Source organism: Tupaia chinensis, unplaced genomic scaffold, assembly GCF_000334495.1.
Source record: "Tupaia chinensis unplaced genomic scaffold, TupChi_1.0 Scaffold148587_1, whole genome shotgun sequence".
Classification (NCBI taxonomy): Eukaryota; Metazoa; Chordata; class Mammalia; order Scandentia; family Tupaiidae; genus Tupaia; species Tupaia belangeri.
Window position 1 is genome coordinate 1,785,328 of NW_006208436.1, and position 18,978 is coordinate 1,804,305.

General features: G+C 36.0%; 1 protein-coding gene across 7 annotated transcripts in view; it reads right to left on the minus strand.

The window, feature by feature from the left end:
- The window catches only part of ADAM22 (ADAM metallopeptidase domain 22), a 267,499-nt gene that overhangs the window by 67,138 nt on the left and 181,383 nt on the right, over positions 1 to 18,978 (minus strand). For all 7 annotated transcript variants that reach the window (XM_027769081.1, XM_006170477.2, XM_006170480.2 and 4 more), the window contains exons 9-15: positions 18,646 to 18,720; positions 16,490 to 16,561; positions 15,480 to 15,646; positions 13,893 to 13,977; positions 12,464 to 12,554; positions 11,234 to 11,285; positions 2,234 to 2,333 (exon numbers count right to left, since the gene is read on the minus strand). In XM_027769081.1, the coding sequence (XP_027624882.1) occupies positions 2,234 to 2,333; positions 11,234 to 11,285; positions 12,464 to 12,554; positions 13,893 to 13,977; positions 15,480 to 15,646; positions 16,490 to 16,561; positions 18,646 to 18,720 (642 nt within the window). The remainder of the gene's footprint in view (positions 1 to 2,233; positions 2,334 to 11,233; positions 11,286 to 12,463; positions 12,555 to 13,892; positions 13,978 to 15,479; positions 15,647 to 16,489; positions 16,562 to 18,645; positions 18,721 to 18,978) is intronic.

An 18,978-nucleotide genomic window follows, 5' to 3' on the forward strand; every position in this document is an offset into this window, starting at 1 on the left:
TGAGTCCATAACTATTTTCAAAGCTTTTATGTCCTCCAGTCTTTCAGTCTCTACTAACAAGTGTGGACAGTCAGTACAGCTTAAGTGGAGACATACACATATAATGTCTTGCTTTTATAGCCTGACTCACTTCACTCAGCATAAACCTTCCATATTTGTCCACTTTGTATCAAATGCCAGGGTCTTGATTTCTTTATGGCTGAATAATATTCCATGGAGTATATGTGCCACACTTTTTCAACCCAATCTTCTGTTCGTAGACATTTGGGCTGGTTCCATGTCTTAGCAATCATTATAATGTTACAGTAAACATAGATGTACAAGCACTATTCTGACTCAGCATTCATTCTCTTGTCCTTTGAGTAGGTACTCAGAAGTGGAACTGCTGGATCATATGGTAGCTCTATCTGTAGATCTTTGAGGAACTCCCATATTGTTCTCCACAGTGACTGGACAAATTTACATTCCCACCAATAATGCAGGAGAGTTTCCGTTTCACCACATCTCCACTGGCAAGTACCATCTTTTGTTTTATTAATCTTCATCATTCTGACTGGGGTTAGATGGTACCTCATTGTGGTTTTGACCTGCATCTCCCTTATGAAGCAGGACATTGAGCATTTTTTCATATGCTTTTTGGCTGTTCATGTCTTCCTTAGAGAGTTCTTTAGCTCTTTTTCCCATCTTTTAATTGTGTTAATCATTTTTTCCAGGTAACCCATTTGAATTCCCTGTGTATTCTGTTATTTTTTTTAACTCTGTCAATTTCATTATTTTCAGCACAATTTATCTTATTGTGATTGGCAAAATTAGAAAATAATTAATTAATAGTAAATCATGGCTATGTGCCAGATACATGATACTTATTTAAGAGTTAATCAAAATGTTCTAGGGCCAGCAGGTAGCATGGTGGTTAAGGCGGCTGGATTCCCACATGGCTGACTGAGATTTGAGTACCAGACCCAGTGACTTGAAAGTCACATAATGTGCATGTGTGGGTGTGCCCAAAATCCTAAGAGGAAAGTGGAGGAGAAGGGATTGTGACATGGCCATCCCCTTGAGAGGTGATTTCTCACTTTCTCTCTCTGTCTCTCTCTTTGGCAAGAGCATGCACCCTTTGGGGAGAAAAAAAAAACCTCACCCCTCCCCCAAAAAAGTTAATCGAAGTTTTTACAATATGTGGAAAATGGAGGTATATAAACATCTATTAACATACACACTTTCATAACAAACTAGAGGGAAAAGAAGATAAAAATGTAAAGAAAACATAAACCTTCACTTGATTTCAAACACCCTTTCCTTTCTACAAGAGTCAATTCATCTCTATATTTCATTTACATCTTCTGTTTCATAAGAAATGGGGAAAAAATGGAAACTTAGGCAGATAAAAAAAGTCCTCTTTTTCTAGATTTAGAATAATCAATTATTGTGGTAAAAAAAAAAACTTGTAATATTTTACATTTGTGTTAGCAGTGATTTAGTTCAAATATCCCTTCCAAAGCTTTTGGAAAGTCTTAAAACTGACAATATGCTTTCCAATGGAATATGATACTTTACATAAATTTCACTGGCACAAACAGAGAATGAAAACAAATTAATGATTACAAAGACAATGTACACATTACTGTGGTGCACAGAAGCAGGTCACAGTTCACATAATTTATGGAGACAAAACACTCTTCTTTAATATGCAAAGTCTTCAAAATGCAAGAAGAAAATCTGCTTTTGAGTTAGTAACAAAAAGACACTTTAAGGTGTAAAAACCTGAGAGAAAGTTCAAGTACAGAAAAACTTTCTTCTTCTCTGTACTAAGATTTGGCTTTCATATTGAGAAGTACTGTACTTGTAATTTTAATCATCTCTCTCTTTCCAAAAGGCAGTTAGTAGATATGCCCCCACTTTCCATCAGAGTTGTAACTGGATGTCCAAAAGGAAAAAAAATGCTTCAAGAAAAGAAAAAGGAAAGGTAAAATCCAAACATTTTTATAAACTTAGTCTGAGTTATATTTGGTCATATACAAAGAAAATGAAATTTTTTCAGAAAGCAAAACTTATCTCCGCTTTCTATGCCCATCAGAATAACCCAAAATGCCAGATATTAAAGCTCACTTTGAAAATGTATAAATAGCATGTCTAGAATGTGTACATACAGGTTAAATTTAAAAACTCTCTTTATAAGACCCAGCAGCAGTAGAGAGGTGAATAATCAATAAGTCTTGATCACACTTATTACCTTAGATGGTTTGTTGAAAAGGCAAGCACCACCTCCACTATTCAGGAAGTCATGATACTCTTCAATATTACACTGGGTAAACTTTTTAGGAAGGTAATATCTATGAAAGAGAAGAAAATATCTCAGGACTACTTTACTTTCCTTTATTTGCCTACTAAACTTGAATTTAAACATTTTTAAATCGTACACCATTCCTAAAAATAAAATAATTTCTACTAATGTACACATTTATGTTCAATATGTAAGTTTTATTTAATCAATATTTTTCTAAATTCTTCATTTGGTGACTAATAGTGAGTGCGGATTGTTTATTATTTGTATGTGTGTTCAAAAGAAACACTCACATTCAGTACCTGTGATTTAAATCAAGGAGGATTTTAGAACAATTTATTTTTTTCTATTGCTAAGAGGAGCATGCAGAGAAAGAGATACAAAAATAACTTAAATGTTCAGTAGTAAAGGAACTGTTAACTATACTGTTACACATATTAGTAAAATAGAGGACCATGTAGTTATTAATAATCATAGTGTTAAAGGATAGTTAGACTCAGGAAAATCCTGACTACCCAGTGCTTAGTAAAAAAATCAATTATATATCCAGCAGGACCCAAATTTTATAAACAACAAAAAGAGGAAAAAAATCCAGATAAAAATATAAGTACAGTCTTGGGGCCAGCAGACAGTGCAGCAGTTACATTGCTGGACACCCACATGGCTGATACCACTTTGGCTTGAAACTCATGCCAGGTGTGTGTGCATGAATGCCCAAGATCTCATGAGGGGAATAAAGGGGGAGGGATTGCGGCTGGCCACCCCCCCCTTGGGGGGTGATTTCCCACATTCCTTCTAACTATTTCTGTCTCTCCCCCTCCAGAAAGCTCAAGCACAATAAGGCAAAAATCTCTTAAAATATTTTTTTTTCTTTTCTTTTTTTTTTTTTTTCCCTTTTCTTTCCCCCCCCCCCCATAGGGCATATAAACTTGCTAGAGAGAAACAGAAAGAGACAATGAGAGGGAAAGTGAGAAATCACCTCCCCAGGGGTGATGGCCACACTGCAATCCTTTCTCTTCCAGTCTCCTCTCGGGATTTGGGCACACATCACAAACGCCTGGTGTAATTTTCAAGCCTTTCCGGATCTGACACTCAAACCATGGTTAGCCATGGGGGAATCCAGTGCCTTAACCACCACTCCACCTGCTGGCCCTCTACATTTTTCAAAAATTACTTATGCTGAACTTTTATAAAATGAGAAAAGTCAAGACAACAATTAATAGTTTTGTATACGGTCTCTCCCTCTAGCCTGCAAAAACTGCATCCATTTATTTCTACTTCCTCCTAGCACTGTGGTTAATGCTTCATGAATCCATTAAAGGAACTGATAATGATTATTTACCCTAAATTCATTTTTAAGTGTTTCATGCCAAACTCTCCACATGAAGCTGTCTTCAAATTAAGTTGTCTGAACTACTCTACTTCCTCCAATTCCTCTTCCTGAGACATAAAGTTTATCTTTATGTGAAGTTTTACATACAGTACTTCTTTTATTTTTTCAATGCCTACATCCCAGCCAATGTTGTTACCTTCCCCTCTAATCCATCCACAAATCTCTGTCAGAGTTACTAAATTTAAACAGGGCTTTCTGCAAGATCCCTCATCATTCTACTGATCAAAACCTAAATGGCTCCCTATTGCCAAAGTAAAAATGTCATTTACTCTTATGTAGAACCCTTAGAAGTTAAAAGTCTGATTGAGCTTCCCCCTGTAAGGCACCCTGAAGGTCACAGGCTAGCTTGGGGGTCCTGCCCACTGTACAGCTGGGAGCTCAGTCTGTTCTCCAATTCTTGGCAGGAATAGGAAATTCACTCCCACAAAAGGAAGCTTTGTAAAAATATACGAACAGCTGACATTTGCAGTTTGCTCTAACCTTTATTTTTCCAGCCTGATTTCTTATCATTTCCACATACCATTCTGTGTGCTCATCTGTATGAAGTATTTTCCTTTAACATAACATAGCCCTTCAAACACCTGAAGGCAGACATCACATCTTTCTCCTGCCTCTGCCCCCATACCTTCCGTTTTACGGGGTAAACATTTCTATTGTGTTTAACGGATTCTTTTTCTTATTTTTAATTTTGCTGTTGGGCATGCTCACTTGTCAGAGAGAGATAAACAGAGAGAGCATGAGAGACAAAATGAGAAAGTACACCCAGGGCCACATTCTCCATTCTCCTCTCAGGATTTTGGGCACACATACACACACACCCAGCGTGTTTTTCAAGCTGCTGGGTCTGGAACTCAAACTGAGAAGCCAGCCAGTTTGACTGTGGGATCCAGCCACAGGATCCAGTTTGACAGACTGTGGGATATAGCCCCCTTAACCACCACACCACCAGCTGGCCCAGTGTGTGCTTAAACTTTAATTTTTAGACCTTTAAGCAACACTGACAATATTCATTTCAACATGCTTTCCAACATCTGGCAGTACAGCAGAACTTCAGAAGGTAGAAATGGAAGGGGATGTACCCAGAAAACATATATCCATATCGATGCTGTTAGGTGGTATTTGGCATAGACCAAATTATAGCATAATATCAGGTAATGTTTTATATAAAGAGTACTTTTTTTCTTGCATCTATCTAATATAAAAGTAGTTTCAATGCAAAAGAACTAAACATAGCTGAAGATAGCCATTTGATTTTACTGAATCTTATGCCTAGTACAATGTATATTGTTGATAAAAAATTTTAATTGTCAATCAGAATAACCAGATATATTAAATAGCTTTTTAAAATAAGAACATCTAGCATGAAATTTAGTAACTGTTGGAAAATTGCAACCACAGAACAGAACTTTTATCATTTCCTCTCATTACTACACAAATTTTAGCCAAGAACTATTTTGAAAAACATTTTAAATACCTGTTTGTACATACATTTCCTCCATAATTTATTTTCCTTATCATATGTATCCTGAGAATTCAAAATTAAAATGTAATCCATAAATATTAATTGAAAATCAAGTCTGTACAAAGGATTATGGTATGAGATCTTGCTATAGTTTGGATGTACCTCAAAATTTCATGTGTTGGGACTTGGCTGTTCTGTAAAGGTGTCAAGTGAAAACTTAATCTCTTCATGGTGTCCTAGGGTGGGGCTGTGATATGATTAGGTCATTAGGGAAGAATCCCAGTGATTGAGTTCTGTTAGGTTAATAGGAGGAAAGGAGACCAGAGTGGGAGCTCAGTCTGTTCTCCAATTCTTGGCAGGAATAGGAAATTCACTCCCACAAAAGGAAGCTTTGTAAAAATATACGAACAGCTGACATTTGCAGTTTGCTCTAACCTTTATTTTTCCAGCCTGATTTCTTATCATTTCCACATACCATTCTGTGTGCTCATCTGTATGAAGTATTTTCCTTTAACATAACATAGCCCTTCAAACACCTGAAGGCAGACATCACATCTTTCTCCTGCCTCTGCCCCCATACCTTCCGTTTTACGGGGTAAACATTTCTATTGTGTTTAACGGATTCTTTTTCTTATTTTTAATTTTGCTGTTGGGCATGCTCACTTGTCAGAGAGAGATAAACAGAGAGAGCATGAGAGACAAAATGAGAAAGTACACCCAGGGCCACATTCTCCATTCTCCTCTCAGGATTTTGGGCACACATACACACACACCCAGCGTGTTTTTCAAGCTGCTGGGTCTGGAACTCAAACTGAGAAGCCAGCCAGTTTGACTGTGGGATCCAGCCACAGGATCCAGTTTGACAGACTGTGGGATATAGCCCCCTTAACCACCACACCACCAGCTGGCCCAGTGTGTGCTTAAACTTTAATTTTTAGACCTTTAAGCAACACTGACAATATTCATTTCAACATGCTTTCCAACATCTGGCAGTACAGCAGAACTTCAGAAGGTAGAAATGGAAGGGGATGTACCCAGAAAACATATATCCATATCGATGCTGTTAGGTGGTATTTGGCATAGACCAAATTATAGCATAATATCAGGTAATGTTTTATATAAAGAGTACTTTTTTTCTTGCATCTATCTAATATAAAAGTAGTTTCAATGCAAAAGAACTAAACATAGCTGAAGATAGCCATTTGATTTTACTGAATCTTATGCCTAGTACAATGTATATTGTTGATAAAAAATTTTAATTGTCAATCAGAATAACCAGATATATTAAATAGCTTTTTAAAATAAGAACATCTAGCATGAAATTTAGTAACTGTTGGAAAATTGCAACCACAGAACAGAACTTTTATCATTTCCTCTCATTACTACACAAATTTTAGCCAAGAACTATTTTGAAAAACATTTTAAATACCTGTTTGTACATACATTTCCTCCATAATTTATTTTCCTTATCATATGTATCCTGAGAATTCAAAATTAAAATGTAATCCATAAATATTAATTGAAAATCAAGTCTGTACAAAGGATTATGGTATGAGATCTTGCTATAGTTTGGATGTACCTCAAAATTTCATGTGTTGGGACTTGGCTGTTCTGTAAAGGTGTCAAGTGAAAACTTAATCTCTTCATGGTGTCCTAGGGTGGGGCTGTGATATGATTAGGTCATTAGGGAAGAATCCCAGTGATTGAGTTCTGTTAGGTTAATAGGAGGAAAGGAGACCAGAGAGAGAAATACAGACAGCTCTTCTCTAGATCCTAGCCTCCACCAAGTTGTAGCTTAACCAAAAGTTGGCCCCGGAATCTCCAAACCATAAGCTGAGGAAATCACTATTTCTTTCTCTCTCTCTCTCTCTCTCATTTTTAAAAATGAATTATATATTTTATTTTTCTTCTTTATTTTTTTTTAATTCTCTTTAGGGTACATGCACTAACCATGTGAAAGAGAGAGAGAAAAAATGAGAAAGCTAGTTGCCAGGTCTGGGACTCAAACCACAGTCAGTCATATGGGAGTTCAGCCTCTTAACCACCACATTACCTGCTGGCCCCAAGACCTTTATTTCTTTATAAATCATCCAGTCTTGGGTATTTCTGTTAACAATACAGCAATGGACTAAAACAGGTCTGAAACTAAATTAGTATAAGATGTAATAATTCAAAAATATACAATTAATTGGTGAGAGAAAGAGTAAGTACATATAGAATTAAATGGTGATGTAAATTTACAACTAATTGGTGAGAGAAAGAGTAAGTACATATAGAATTAAATGGTGATATAAATTTACAACTAATTGGTGAGGAAAAGCATAAGTACATGCAGAATTAAATTGTAATGTAAGGATTACAATGTGGTTAGATACAGAAAAGAAGAAAAAGCAGTGAGATGAAGAGAATATATTAAAGACATAAAAAGAAATTGGAAATTCATGTACAATTATGATAAGCAAATTTATAAGCAGCTGAAAATCTATAAAGGATTATGGTTACCAAACCGAAACAGCTGAAAACCCATGTATAATTATGGTAGGCAAACTAATCATGGATAATAATTGAAAATGAGATTGCAAATGAGGATAAAGAGAGATTATGGACATCTAAATATTAAGGAAAGAGGTCAGAACCTTATTCTTTACACAATGGAGACACACAGAAGTTCTGAGCAGGAGAATAACATTTTTTTTTTGAGAGGTTTTCGCTATAGGGCACGTGCGCTCACCAGACAGACAGAGAGAGACAGAGAGACAGAAAGCGAGAAATCACCACCCAGGGGGGATGGCCACTCCACAATCCCTTCTCCTCCATTCTCCTCTCGGGATCTTGGGCACGCACGCACACGCGCCCGGAGTGAGTTTTAAGCCACCGGGTCCAGGACACGAACTGCGGTCGACTACGTGGGAGTCCAGTGACATAGCCATTACGCTAACTGCTGGTCCCATTGAGAATAACATTTTTATGAACAAAAGTTACATGTTAAAAGCATGGGTAAATCTCCCAAAAATAATGTCAATCCAAAAATACAAGTCACAAAAGAAAGTATGAGGAGTCTTCAAAAAGTTCATTGAAAATGGGTATTATGAAAAACTATGCATGGATTTTAAACATATTTTTGTATGAAAATACTTGTACTTTAAGTCTATTTCCATGAACTTTTTGAAATCCCCTCATAAATAGCATATCTATCAATTTATTATGGCAAAGCAATGCTAGGCTTTATTCCAAAATACATATGGTAGACCCCTCTTTTTTATTTTATTTTATTTTATTTTTTGAGTGGTTTTTGCTATAGAGTGTGTGTGCTCACCAGAAAGACAGAGAGAAATCACCCCCCAGGGGGATGGCCATGATGCAATCCCTTTTCCTTCATTCTCCTCTCAGGATTTTGGGCATGCATGCACACGCGCCCTGTGTGAGTTTAAGCCACTGAGTCTAGGACTCGAACCGAGGTCAACTACATGGCCGTTCAGCGACATAGCCATTATGCCAACTGCTGGTTCCGGTAGTCCCCTCTTAACCACCATTTTTGCCTTCCTTAGTTTCAGTTAACCTGCTATGAATTGCAGTCAAGAAAATGTGGGTACACTACAATATGGTATTTTGAATTAAAGAGAGAGGCTGTATTTCCATAACTCTTTTATAAAATACTATTATAATTGTTCTATATTATTATTGTCATTAATTTTATTCTGTGCCTAATAGATAATTAAACCTTATCATAGATATATATGTAAAAGAAAATAGAATATGTAGTGTTCGGTACTGTCCAGAATCTAAGCATCCACTGGGAATCTTGGAATGTATCCTTCATGGATGACAGGACTACTATACGTATATACAGTAAAAGTATAAAGAAGGTCCTGTGAATGATATGAACTGTAAGAATAAAATTAAACTGTGCCTATCCTGTTTTATAAAGTTTAACCTTTCCCTTTTTCGCTTCTGTACTAAAGCTAATGTCGCTCTCATTATAAACTGCTAAAGTTGTGGAAGCCCAGGGCAATTTGCTAGCTCCCTGCAGAAAGCTCCTTATCTTACTTCCTCATTCTTTCCACGGACTTGTGTCTATATAACCTGAATGCCCCTTTGTTCGGGGCTTCACTCGCCATCGTGTCTTGCATGACCGGGAGTGAAGTCCTAGTGCGCTAGAAATAAAGCCTCTTGTATTTTGCATCAAGAACTGACTTTTGTGGTTGACTGGGGTCGCCGTAGCACTCCCTGGACAAGGAGGATCGGCTGGTTATCGGCAGGAACCTTTCAGAACCAAATCCAAACTGATGGTTATCTTGGCTGGGAATCAGTTAAGAAAAACACAGGCAGACTTAATCATGTAGGCAGTGTTTTACTTTTTTCTGTTTTTAAAAGGTTTTTTGTTGTTGTTGTTGTTGTTGTTGTTTTGCCATAGGGTGTGTGCACTCGTCAAAGAGAGACAGAGAGAGGGAAAGTGAGAAATCATTCCCCAGCGAAGATGACCATGCCACAACCCCTTCTCTTCCATTCTCTCCTCCATTCTCCTCTTGGGATTTTGGGCATGCGCATACATACACCTGGCATGATTTTCAAGCTGCTGGGTCCAGGACTCAAACCACTGTCAGTCATGTGGGAGTTGAGTGCCTTAACCGCTATGCCACCTGCTCGTTCCAGTGTTTTACTTTTTTAAAGCTGGGTGGTAGATATACAAGTATTCACAGTTTTATAGTTGGCATCTATTTAATGATGAAGTGGAGCTCAGGAGGGAAGAGATAGAGCCTAAAAGTGCCTATTTGGAATCTTACTTAATAATAATACAACACAGTCAGAGTGTAAAGTAAGGCAGTAATGGGGCCGAGAGGTGGCACAGTGGTTAAAAGCGCTAGACTCCCACATGGCTGACTACTGTTTGAATACTAGACCTGGAGGCTTGATTTCTTACTTTCCCTCTCTCTCCCTCTTTCTCTGGTCCTCTCTGGTCAAATTTAAAATAAATAAACAAAGTTAAATAATTCTTTTTTTTAAAAAAAAGTAAGGCAGTAGCAATAAGCTTGGAATCAAAGAAATGGTTTATAAAATAAATTTAAAAAGAATAAAAGACAAGAATAGATGTCAGTGTATGAAGGGTAAGACTGTATAAAAATGAGATCCTTTCTTGGAAAAGCAGATTGTAGACTTTTCTCCCTAACATCTTGTTCAGAGATGTTGCATCATAAAGCCATCAGCGATGGCTTGAAATCAGCCCCTGTGGGAGTATTTACACCACAGAAATCTGAGAAAGATACAAATTCAGGCTGTTATCTTGTTTTTGTTTTTGAGAGTCAACTTGCAGGCATCTTACTATTTACAACCTATTTAATTAGATCTGAAGGAGATAAAATTAAAGGGAATTAGCAGGTATGCCATCCAAAACAAAGCTGTTCCTCTTCTCTTGCCTAGATTCAAGGCGAAAACCATTTCTGAGGTCTACTAACTTAACTGGCACCAATTGCTTTCATCAGTAAGAGGTTATTTTGTGTATATATATTTTATACACAGGATCATTAAAAATATTTACTTCTGATTTTCTCATAAATGCCTGTAGTGAAGTTCCACGCATTGTCTTATTTATTTTCTTTCTTTTTTTAAATTTCATTTTCTCTTATATATTCAATCACATTATTTAGTTTACAAAGTGAGTATTTCAAGGGAACCAGCAGTTAGCGTAATGGCTATGTCGCTGGCCTCCCACGTAGTCGACCGCGGTTCGTGTCCCGGACCCGGTTGCTTAAAACTCACGCCGGGCGCGTGTGCGTGAGTGCCCAAGATCCCGAGAGGAGAATGGAGGAGAAGGGATTGCGGTGTGACCATCCCCCCTGGGGGGTGATTTCTCGCTTTCTGTCTCTATGTCTCTCTCTGTCTGTCTGGCGAGCGCACGCGCCCTACAGTGAAAATCTCTCCAAAAAAAAAAAAAAAGATAAAAAAAAAAGGGAGAATTTCAATCTGTGACCATTTCTCCCTAGTCCAGTTGATTAAACTATAAAATATCTTCAACAGATAAGTGTCTTATTTCTAAAAAGACAGGAGCAGAGCAGGGACAGGAAGAGTGGGTTATTTTCAAATAGAAATGGCTCACCCAGTATCTCCCATTATGCATCCAGACCACGTGTCCTCGCATTTACATTCACCTAAAAGAAAATAAATACATGTGCCTTCTTATAAAGTGAACACAGCTACATTAGTTTCTAAAACATTGCACTCTATTCCTTAAATACCTTTTAAAAAGTAAGACATGGTTTTGAATTCTCCTTACACTTAAAGCCTTTCATGCAATGTATAAGAGCAAAGATAGACTTAGGCCCTATCAAGATGGCATAATTTTTACTAAAATAACAATCTTCTGATATTTTAACAAATGGCCATAGTTTTATACAACTCACTTAAAATGGCTTAAGTAAAAGACCATCAAATACCAATAAAATGAAGAGCTTTATAGCACTACAGAATCCTAGTTTCCAGACCCTTTATAGGAATTATTATAACTTTTTGTCCATTTTAAAAGTATCTGTGCCAAGGTTTCTGGTTAGAAGACAGTATTAATATAGTGGTTAATCAGAAGGGCTTCAGAATCAGAAACACCTGGACTCAGAATCTGGGTTTGTCATTTAATATATGTATAATCCTGGAGACATTATCCTTCTAATATCCAGTCACTTCACCTGTAAAATGGTGCTAAAAATAGCTATCTTTGGAGGACTACCTTGAGGATTAAATGAATCTTTTAATATAATCATCTAGCATTTAATGGCCACCCTATAAAATGGTAAGTTATTACCATGAATAATCACATTTATAACTAACATAATTAAATAAGATTATAATCCAATTGTCATTCCAAATAAATATTATTTAAATACACATAGTGAAGTAACTTTACCTCCATGTGAAAAGATATTCTTCATAGACACTTAACTTAGTATGTTTTACTAAGTCCATATCTTATTAAGCCCTCTATCAGGCCTGACCCTGATTCTGACAGAGAAGTTCTACTTCAAGATGTTTTAAATAAGCCATAATAAATGAATATGCCTGAAACTTATATTCCCTGGATTCTCTACTGGACCATTAAAATTTACCAAAATGAGCTCATTTTGCCCCCTTTTTAGGTTAAATTCAGCTATGAATTTATTATCTATGGAGAAATTTTAATCTATAATGTAAATATTTCCTTATGATTACTTTTGAAACCAATATTTTGTGCAAATTCTTTTGATCAAGCAATTGAATCAAAGAATCTCATTCTCCAAAATATTTTATAAATAGTCTTCTTTAAATATAACTATACCAGGTATGTACTAACACTTACCACTTGCTAACTTTCTTTTATCTGAGATAATACCAATATTATGGGCTAATGACTGGGCCAGCGTAACCGCCATTAGATCAGTTTTCCCAAACTGAAAAACAAACAAAAATAAAGTATATGTAAATGCAAATTGTTTTTAATTTGACAGGGCACCAAAAAAGTCACAATATAATTTAAACTACTTTCTAAGGAACTTGTTTAGCGGAGGCTATACACATTACAGCTTCTGCTTTACGTGCATTTGAAAAAAGATGTAAGAAATTCATCTTTGATTAGGTCTTACAAAGAAGACTAGAAGCCAGGGAATCATCACCTTTTGGGTTCAGAAATTGAAATCCGATTAAGAGTATAAATTTCACCAGTGGCAATCTTAAAAAATGTCATACTATATGTGACTAAACCAATCTTTTGGATAATGCAATATAAAAATGAATATGTAAAGATTACTTGGAACCTGTTCATCATATGTGTCCACTTGCACTCCTACAATTCCCCCCAAATGAATGTGGCTTCAGAAAACAAATGGAATGAGTAACAGGAAAAAGTGATGACCTTTGGCCAACAGGAACTTAAGAACTGAGGGTATTTGTTTCAATATGTAGCTTCCCAAAGATTCAAGTATTTATCTTTCAGACCACGTCTGTCACATTTAGTGCCTTAGAGGGAAAATGAACTCTTTGCAAAATCTACTCTGTTTGTCTTCTCCCAAAATATGTCAAATCATGAGAAAAGAAGAAAATATTAAACTGGATTCTTAGGTGGCAACATAATGTTTCAAAGAATTACTTAATACTCTGAAAAAAAAATAATTCAAAGTGTTAAATAGGGACTTCTTTCCTCTTTCTTTCTTTCTTTCTTTCTTTCTTTCTTTCTTTCTTTCTTTCTTTCTTTCTTTCTTTCTTTCTCTCTTTCTTTCAAGTTTTTGCCACAGAGCATGTACACTCATGGGAGAGACAAAGGGGAAGTGAGAATCGCCCTTGAGGGGAGATGGCCACACTGCAATCCCTTCTCCTCTATTCTCCTCCTGGGATTTTGGACATGCACAAACATGAGCCCAACATGAGTTTGAAGTCACCAGATCTGGGACTCAAACTGTGGTCAGCCATGTGGAGCCCACTGCCTTAATCACCATGCCACCTGCTGGCCCCGGTCTTTATTTTCAATGAAGGTAAAGGTAAGAATTCTTGCTATATAATCTCTAAATATTTTAACCTGAAAATTATTCTAAGTAGAACATGAAAGAATTATAAGCTACTATCTTCCATTATGTCCCTATTCTGTCTTCTGGTTATTCATAGTAACCACATGGACTGTTAATAAAACAATCTGTTATCTGGAATGTGTGGGATACTGAGAAATTCTCTCTTAAATGTTAGGAAAACGTTTCAGCCATCATACCACTTTGTATTGCACAGATGTTCACACCTACTTCATTCACGCCTCCTCCTTTCAGCAACGAGCAAATCCCACCAATATAAGCCGCCCCGCTCCGGCTACTCTCAAATTGACTTCCCCTTTTAGAAAAGGAAACGAAAAATGCTTACTGCTCACAATTCAAACATCATAGCTCATTATTAATTTACCACTTTTATTTTTTCAATATACATAAAATTTCTGTACTATATATTCCTGAGATAAGGGAGGAATGTAAAAATTGCTTACACACAGAACCAGAGAAAAAGCTTTCTGAGTTGATGTTTCCCCATATGATCAATAAATATCTTAAGGTGAAGTACCTCTATGGAAAAGGACTCACTGATATGATGCACTCTGAGATGGGTACAAAATTGTTTCTGTGATACTTCTGCTAAAAACACATAAGGAGAATCTCATAACGAGAAAACATCAGACATTCCCAAAATGAGGAGCAGTCTATAAAATAACTGACCTATACTCTTCAAAGGTATTATGTTCAAAATAGATAAAGACTGAGAAAATCTTTCAGATTAAAAGAGACTGAAGATATGATAACTAAACGCAATGTGACCGTGAATTGACTCTTGATTCGAGAAAAATTAGCTATGAAAGACATTATTGAAACAACTGATGAGACTTGGCTATATACTACAGATCACAAGAAAGCATTGTCAATGTAAAATTTTATAATTTTAATAATTTACTATATAAAAATGTATTTTTAGAGAATATATACCGAAGCATTCAGTAGGAAATGCTAAGTAAGAGTCTCCAACGTACTCTCAAAAGGCTCAGAAAAATAAAAAAGAATCAAAGATGAATGGATGGATAGATGAATGAATGGAGAGATGGAAAGAAGAAAAAAAAGGAGAGAAAGAAAGAAGGAGACATTAAATAAGAAATGTAAATAACTGATGAATCTGGGTAAAAGACATGCAACTTCCTTGAAGTTGTCTTGCAACTTTTCTCTAAATTTGAAATTATATACAAATAAAAGTTATTTCCCAAATACTTCATTGCTTTCTATTTATAATTTTCATTGTTTTCTATTTATAACTTTCTTCAACAGTTCTGGCTTTAGATGACAGGTTTTTAAAATGCTACTATCTATAATTTGCTATTACATCAAATATGTGTTACCAAAAAAGAAAGAAAAACAACATAAAAGTGAGAAAAAATTGAAAACAAACTGCAGAAATATAAGCTCTTTTCTTAAGACCAAACCAGAGAGAATATTAAAATTTCAAAAACAGCAACTTTAAAGAATATAAATCATCTGTTATTAAGAATACTCTTGAAAGAATATAATTTGTCTGTTACTAAGGATGAATATCTGCAATATGTTTATACAGTAAATGCACTGATTAAATCTTTTGAAAAATTACATGAAAAAGACATTCAACAATGAAACGAGTCAAAAGTAAATCTCTTAGACCTTCATAACAACTTCAAACAATCCATACTTTAAAACTTCTTCCAAATGTATCTGCCATGTCAAATTCTAATTGTATTATGTACTAGTAAGGGTACATCTCTTTCACAATAGAGCATTCAACATGAAACCAAAAAATAATAATAAATCATTACAAAAGTTACGTACGAAAAAAGATGAACTGCATCACTTTTCTCTTTGATAAAATCTCTCCTGTATTTCATAAACTCACGTAGGGTGATCAATGGATTTTCAGATATGGCAAACTTGTTGTCAGCCGCCCAGGTTTCCATGGCAACCAATACTATCCTTGTCTTAAGTTGGTCTTTATATATCTAGTATATTAACAAAATGAACATACTAGCTGTACACATGGTAAAGTCAAATAGCTTATGAACAGGACTACAAATTTCCTTTCACAGAAACTCATTGAGTTTTAGTTAAAGGTAAGAAATGTTACTGTTTTTAAGAGAAAGAATTCTTTCTCTAATTTATATGCAGTCCCCTTGAGTAATAGAAAATTGGACTGTTTACCAAGCAATATTCAAAGAACAGGGCACTTTTTTAGAAACAAAAGATCCCATTTTGACAAGACTTGCACCCTATTCAGGCTCCCCTGAGTCCATTTGCTGGCACCTGGGATAAAGAAGGCATGCATACTTCAGTTCCCCTAGTAAGAAATGTAACAATGAAGACTCCAAGAAATTAGTCTCTAAACAATCCACTGGCTCTAATTAAACTCTGGGGTAAGATACTGGCACTGCCTTGTAGAGGGAAGATGTGGAAAGTGGATATGGTGGGATTATTTAGTTGCATCAATGGGGACAGTTCCAAACAAACTTCTGGAAAAGATGCCACCTTACATTGTTCATCATTAGAAATACCCAATAAATAACTTTTCTTTAGCAGCTATAACTCAACTTTTGTCTTTTACAGTATGAAAAACAGGAAAGAATTTTAGGCAAATTTGAGGGTAATTTTGACCACTTTCTCTCCCTAGCCAGAGATTAAAGGCATTAGAGCCCATGGCAAGGTCACCAGGAGTTCAGAGGACATCTGGGGTAACATGCAACTTAGAGTAGTGAAAATACAGAAACCATACCATCTATCTATTTATTCTACTAGCAATTAGGAGGTAAAATTCCTCTAGGGCGATAGTGAATCAGGTTGATACTTACTACATCTGCCATGTTCACCACAGATTTTGCATAGGTGTTTGTATGTACGAAGGAAAGCCGATGTTTTTTAAACTGAAAAATAAAAGAAAACAAAAATCATCAGAAAATAATCATCTTAGCAGAGAAAAAGCATGGTGTAATGAGAGAATTCCTAAGGCCTCTGTAATGTAGAGTTGAGTGTGTCTTTTTTTGCTATGTACCCTGAAGAAACACTCTTTAAAACTTGAGATATTGGTCCAGCAAAGGGCATAGAGGTTAAAGCACTGGTATGCACATGGCCAGTTTTGCAGTTCGAATCCTGGACCCGTTGCTTGAGAATCATGCCAGGTGTGTGTGAGTTCGTGCATGCCCAAAATCCTAAGAGGATAGTGGAAAAGAAGGGACTGCTGCGTGGGCCATCCCCCTGGGGTGGGGGTGGGGTGATTTCTCACTTTCCCTCTCTGTCTCCCTCTCTCCAGTGAGCACATGTACCCATCTATTCCACAGGTTTATTTTTATCAGAATTGTTATCCAACGTGATAAAACACATGGATGTTTTCTATGAACTGTAAGATATATAAATCTAAGTAGGGTAAAGCCAGAAAAAGTGAAAATAAATACTGCTAAAAGTATAAAAATTTACAAGTTCTATAAGATTTACTCAGTAGAAGAAAATCCTAGGACAAAGGATATTAAAGAGGTGGTTTATAGGCTAAAAGTAGATGAAATGTATCTTTTTTTGGTCTCAATGGTATTTCAAAAATCAGAAAATATTATGCAAAAACTGACTTCTGGCTTCACTTAAAATTAGCATACCCACATGGTAAAAACTGGCAGGAACTTAAAGACAGCTGCTCCTTTTGGACACACCATATGCCTTCCTTATTACCACAGGCCTCACCCCTCCCTACTGTCTTATACCAAGTTTACTTCACTTATGTTATCTGTCTACAGACATCCATAGACATCTAAATTTGTGACTATCTAAAATGTTCAAATTACATGCTCTTACAGCTTACCTTTATTTTATAAAAATTCCAGGGTACAGTAACATTCCCTGGCTTCGAATAGGTAAAAAGATAAAACTTAGACCTAGCCTGAACAAGAAAGCGGCACTCAATCCTGATTGTATTATTAAGAACAACAATAATTAAGAACAGTTACATTATTTATGCAATAATACATAAATTAAACATTTTCCCTCAAATAAATCCCACAAAGTAAACTAAGATGCACTTGTACTTGAAATTAAGTAAAATTAAGCAACATCTACAGAACATTTTTAGTTTAAAACTGGTTACATGGAACAATTAGCATTCTAACTCATTGGTGTGCTATGAATATAACCATATTGAATGCAATATGCCCAGAAAGTGAATACACACACTATGGGTCAAAAAAATTTTACTCAACAAGAAGGAAATTCTGCCAAGTTCTTAAGACACTTCACTGATAGACTATGTACCATTTCCATATGGTTTTCTGCATGGCAAGACAGAAAAAGAAAAACTGCTTTTCTTTTCTTTTCTTTTTTTAGGTTTTTGCCACAGGGCCCATGTGCTCAGCAAAGAGAGAGACAGAGACGGAGAAAGGGAAAGTGAGACATCATTCCCCAGGAGGGGTGGCCACACCATAGTCCTTTCTCTTCCATTCTTCTCTCAGGATTTAGGGCACATGCACACATGAGCCTGGCATGATTTTCAAGCCACCAGGTCAAAGTCAACCATGTGGGATACCAGCACCTTAACCACCACATTATCTGCTGGCCCCCAAATTGCTTTTCTTTTATTAGAAAAAAGTTGTACACTGCAAGCTAGTATGTCACATGATTGATGCTTCACTGACTTTTTCAATATAAAGAGGAAACTTCCACTTTTCTTAGACTTGTTATTTTAGTAAGAAGATAGTCAAACATTAGCATCTACTTTAATCAAATTCCAAGATTTAGCATCATGAATCAGAGAGATATTTTGAAACTCCATAAATTATTGCTTATTACTTACACCTAAAAGTGTAGCCTACTTTGGGTTGTTGCTGGTTAACAAATACTTGGTTTATACAAATAGCTTCTCCAGCTTACAATTTGATGGTCTTCTTGTTTCTTCTAAACACATGTTTGCACCTACTAGTTCTAACCTAGGCATGAACAAGCTAAAACAAACAAAAGCAAATCCTACCATGAGATGATCATTCACAATCATTAGTTCAATATATTTGGTTTCCTCTTCTACATTACGAGGATGTCGACGAAGCTGCAACGTATAGAGGAAAGAGTACCTAAATAAGCCCTCCAAATTGGGTTGTGAAAAACCAAAATATATGGAAGAAATCATCAAGGCAAAATTTTCTTTTTATTCTTTTAGCATTTTTTAAAATTTTTATCAAATTACTTAGTTTTTTTGAGTAATTCTTAAATTTACACGGTTCAAACAAATGAAGGAACTGTACGAAGGTATAGGATAATCATCTTCCTTCTACCTCTGCCCCCCATCTACCCAGCTCTTACTCTT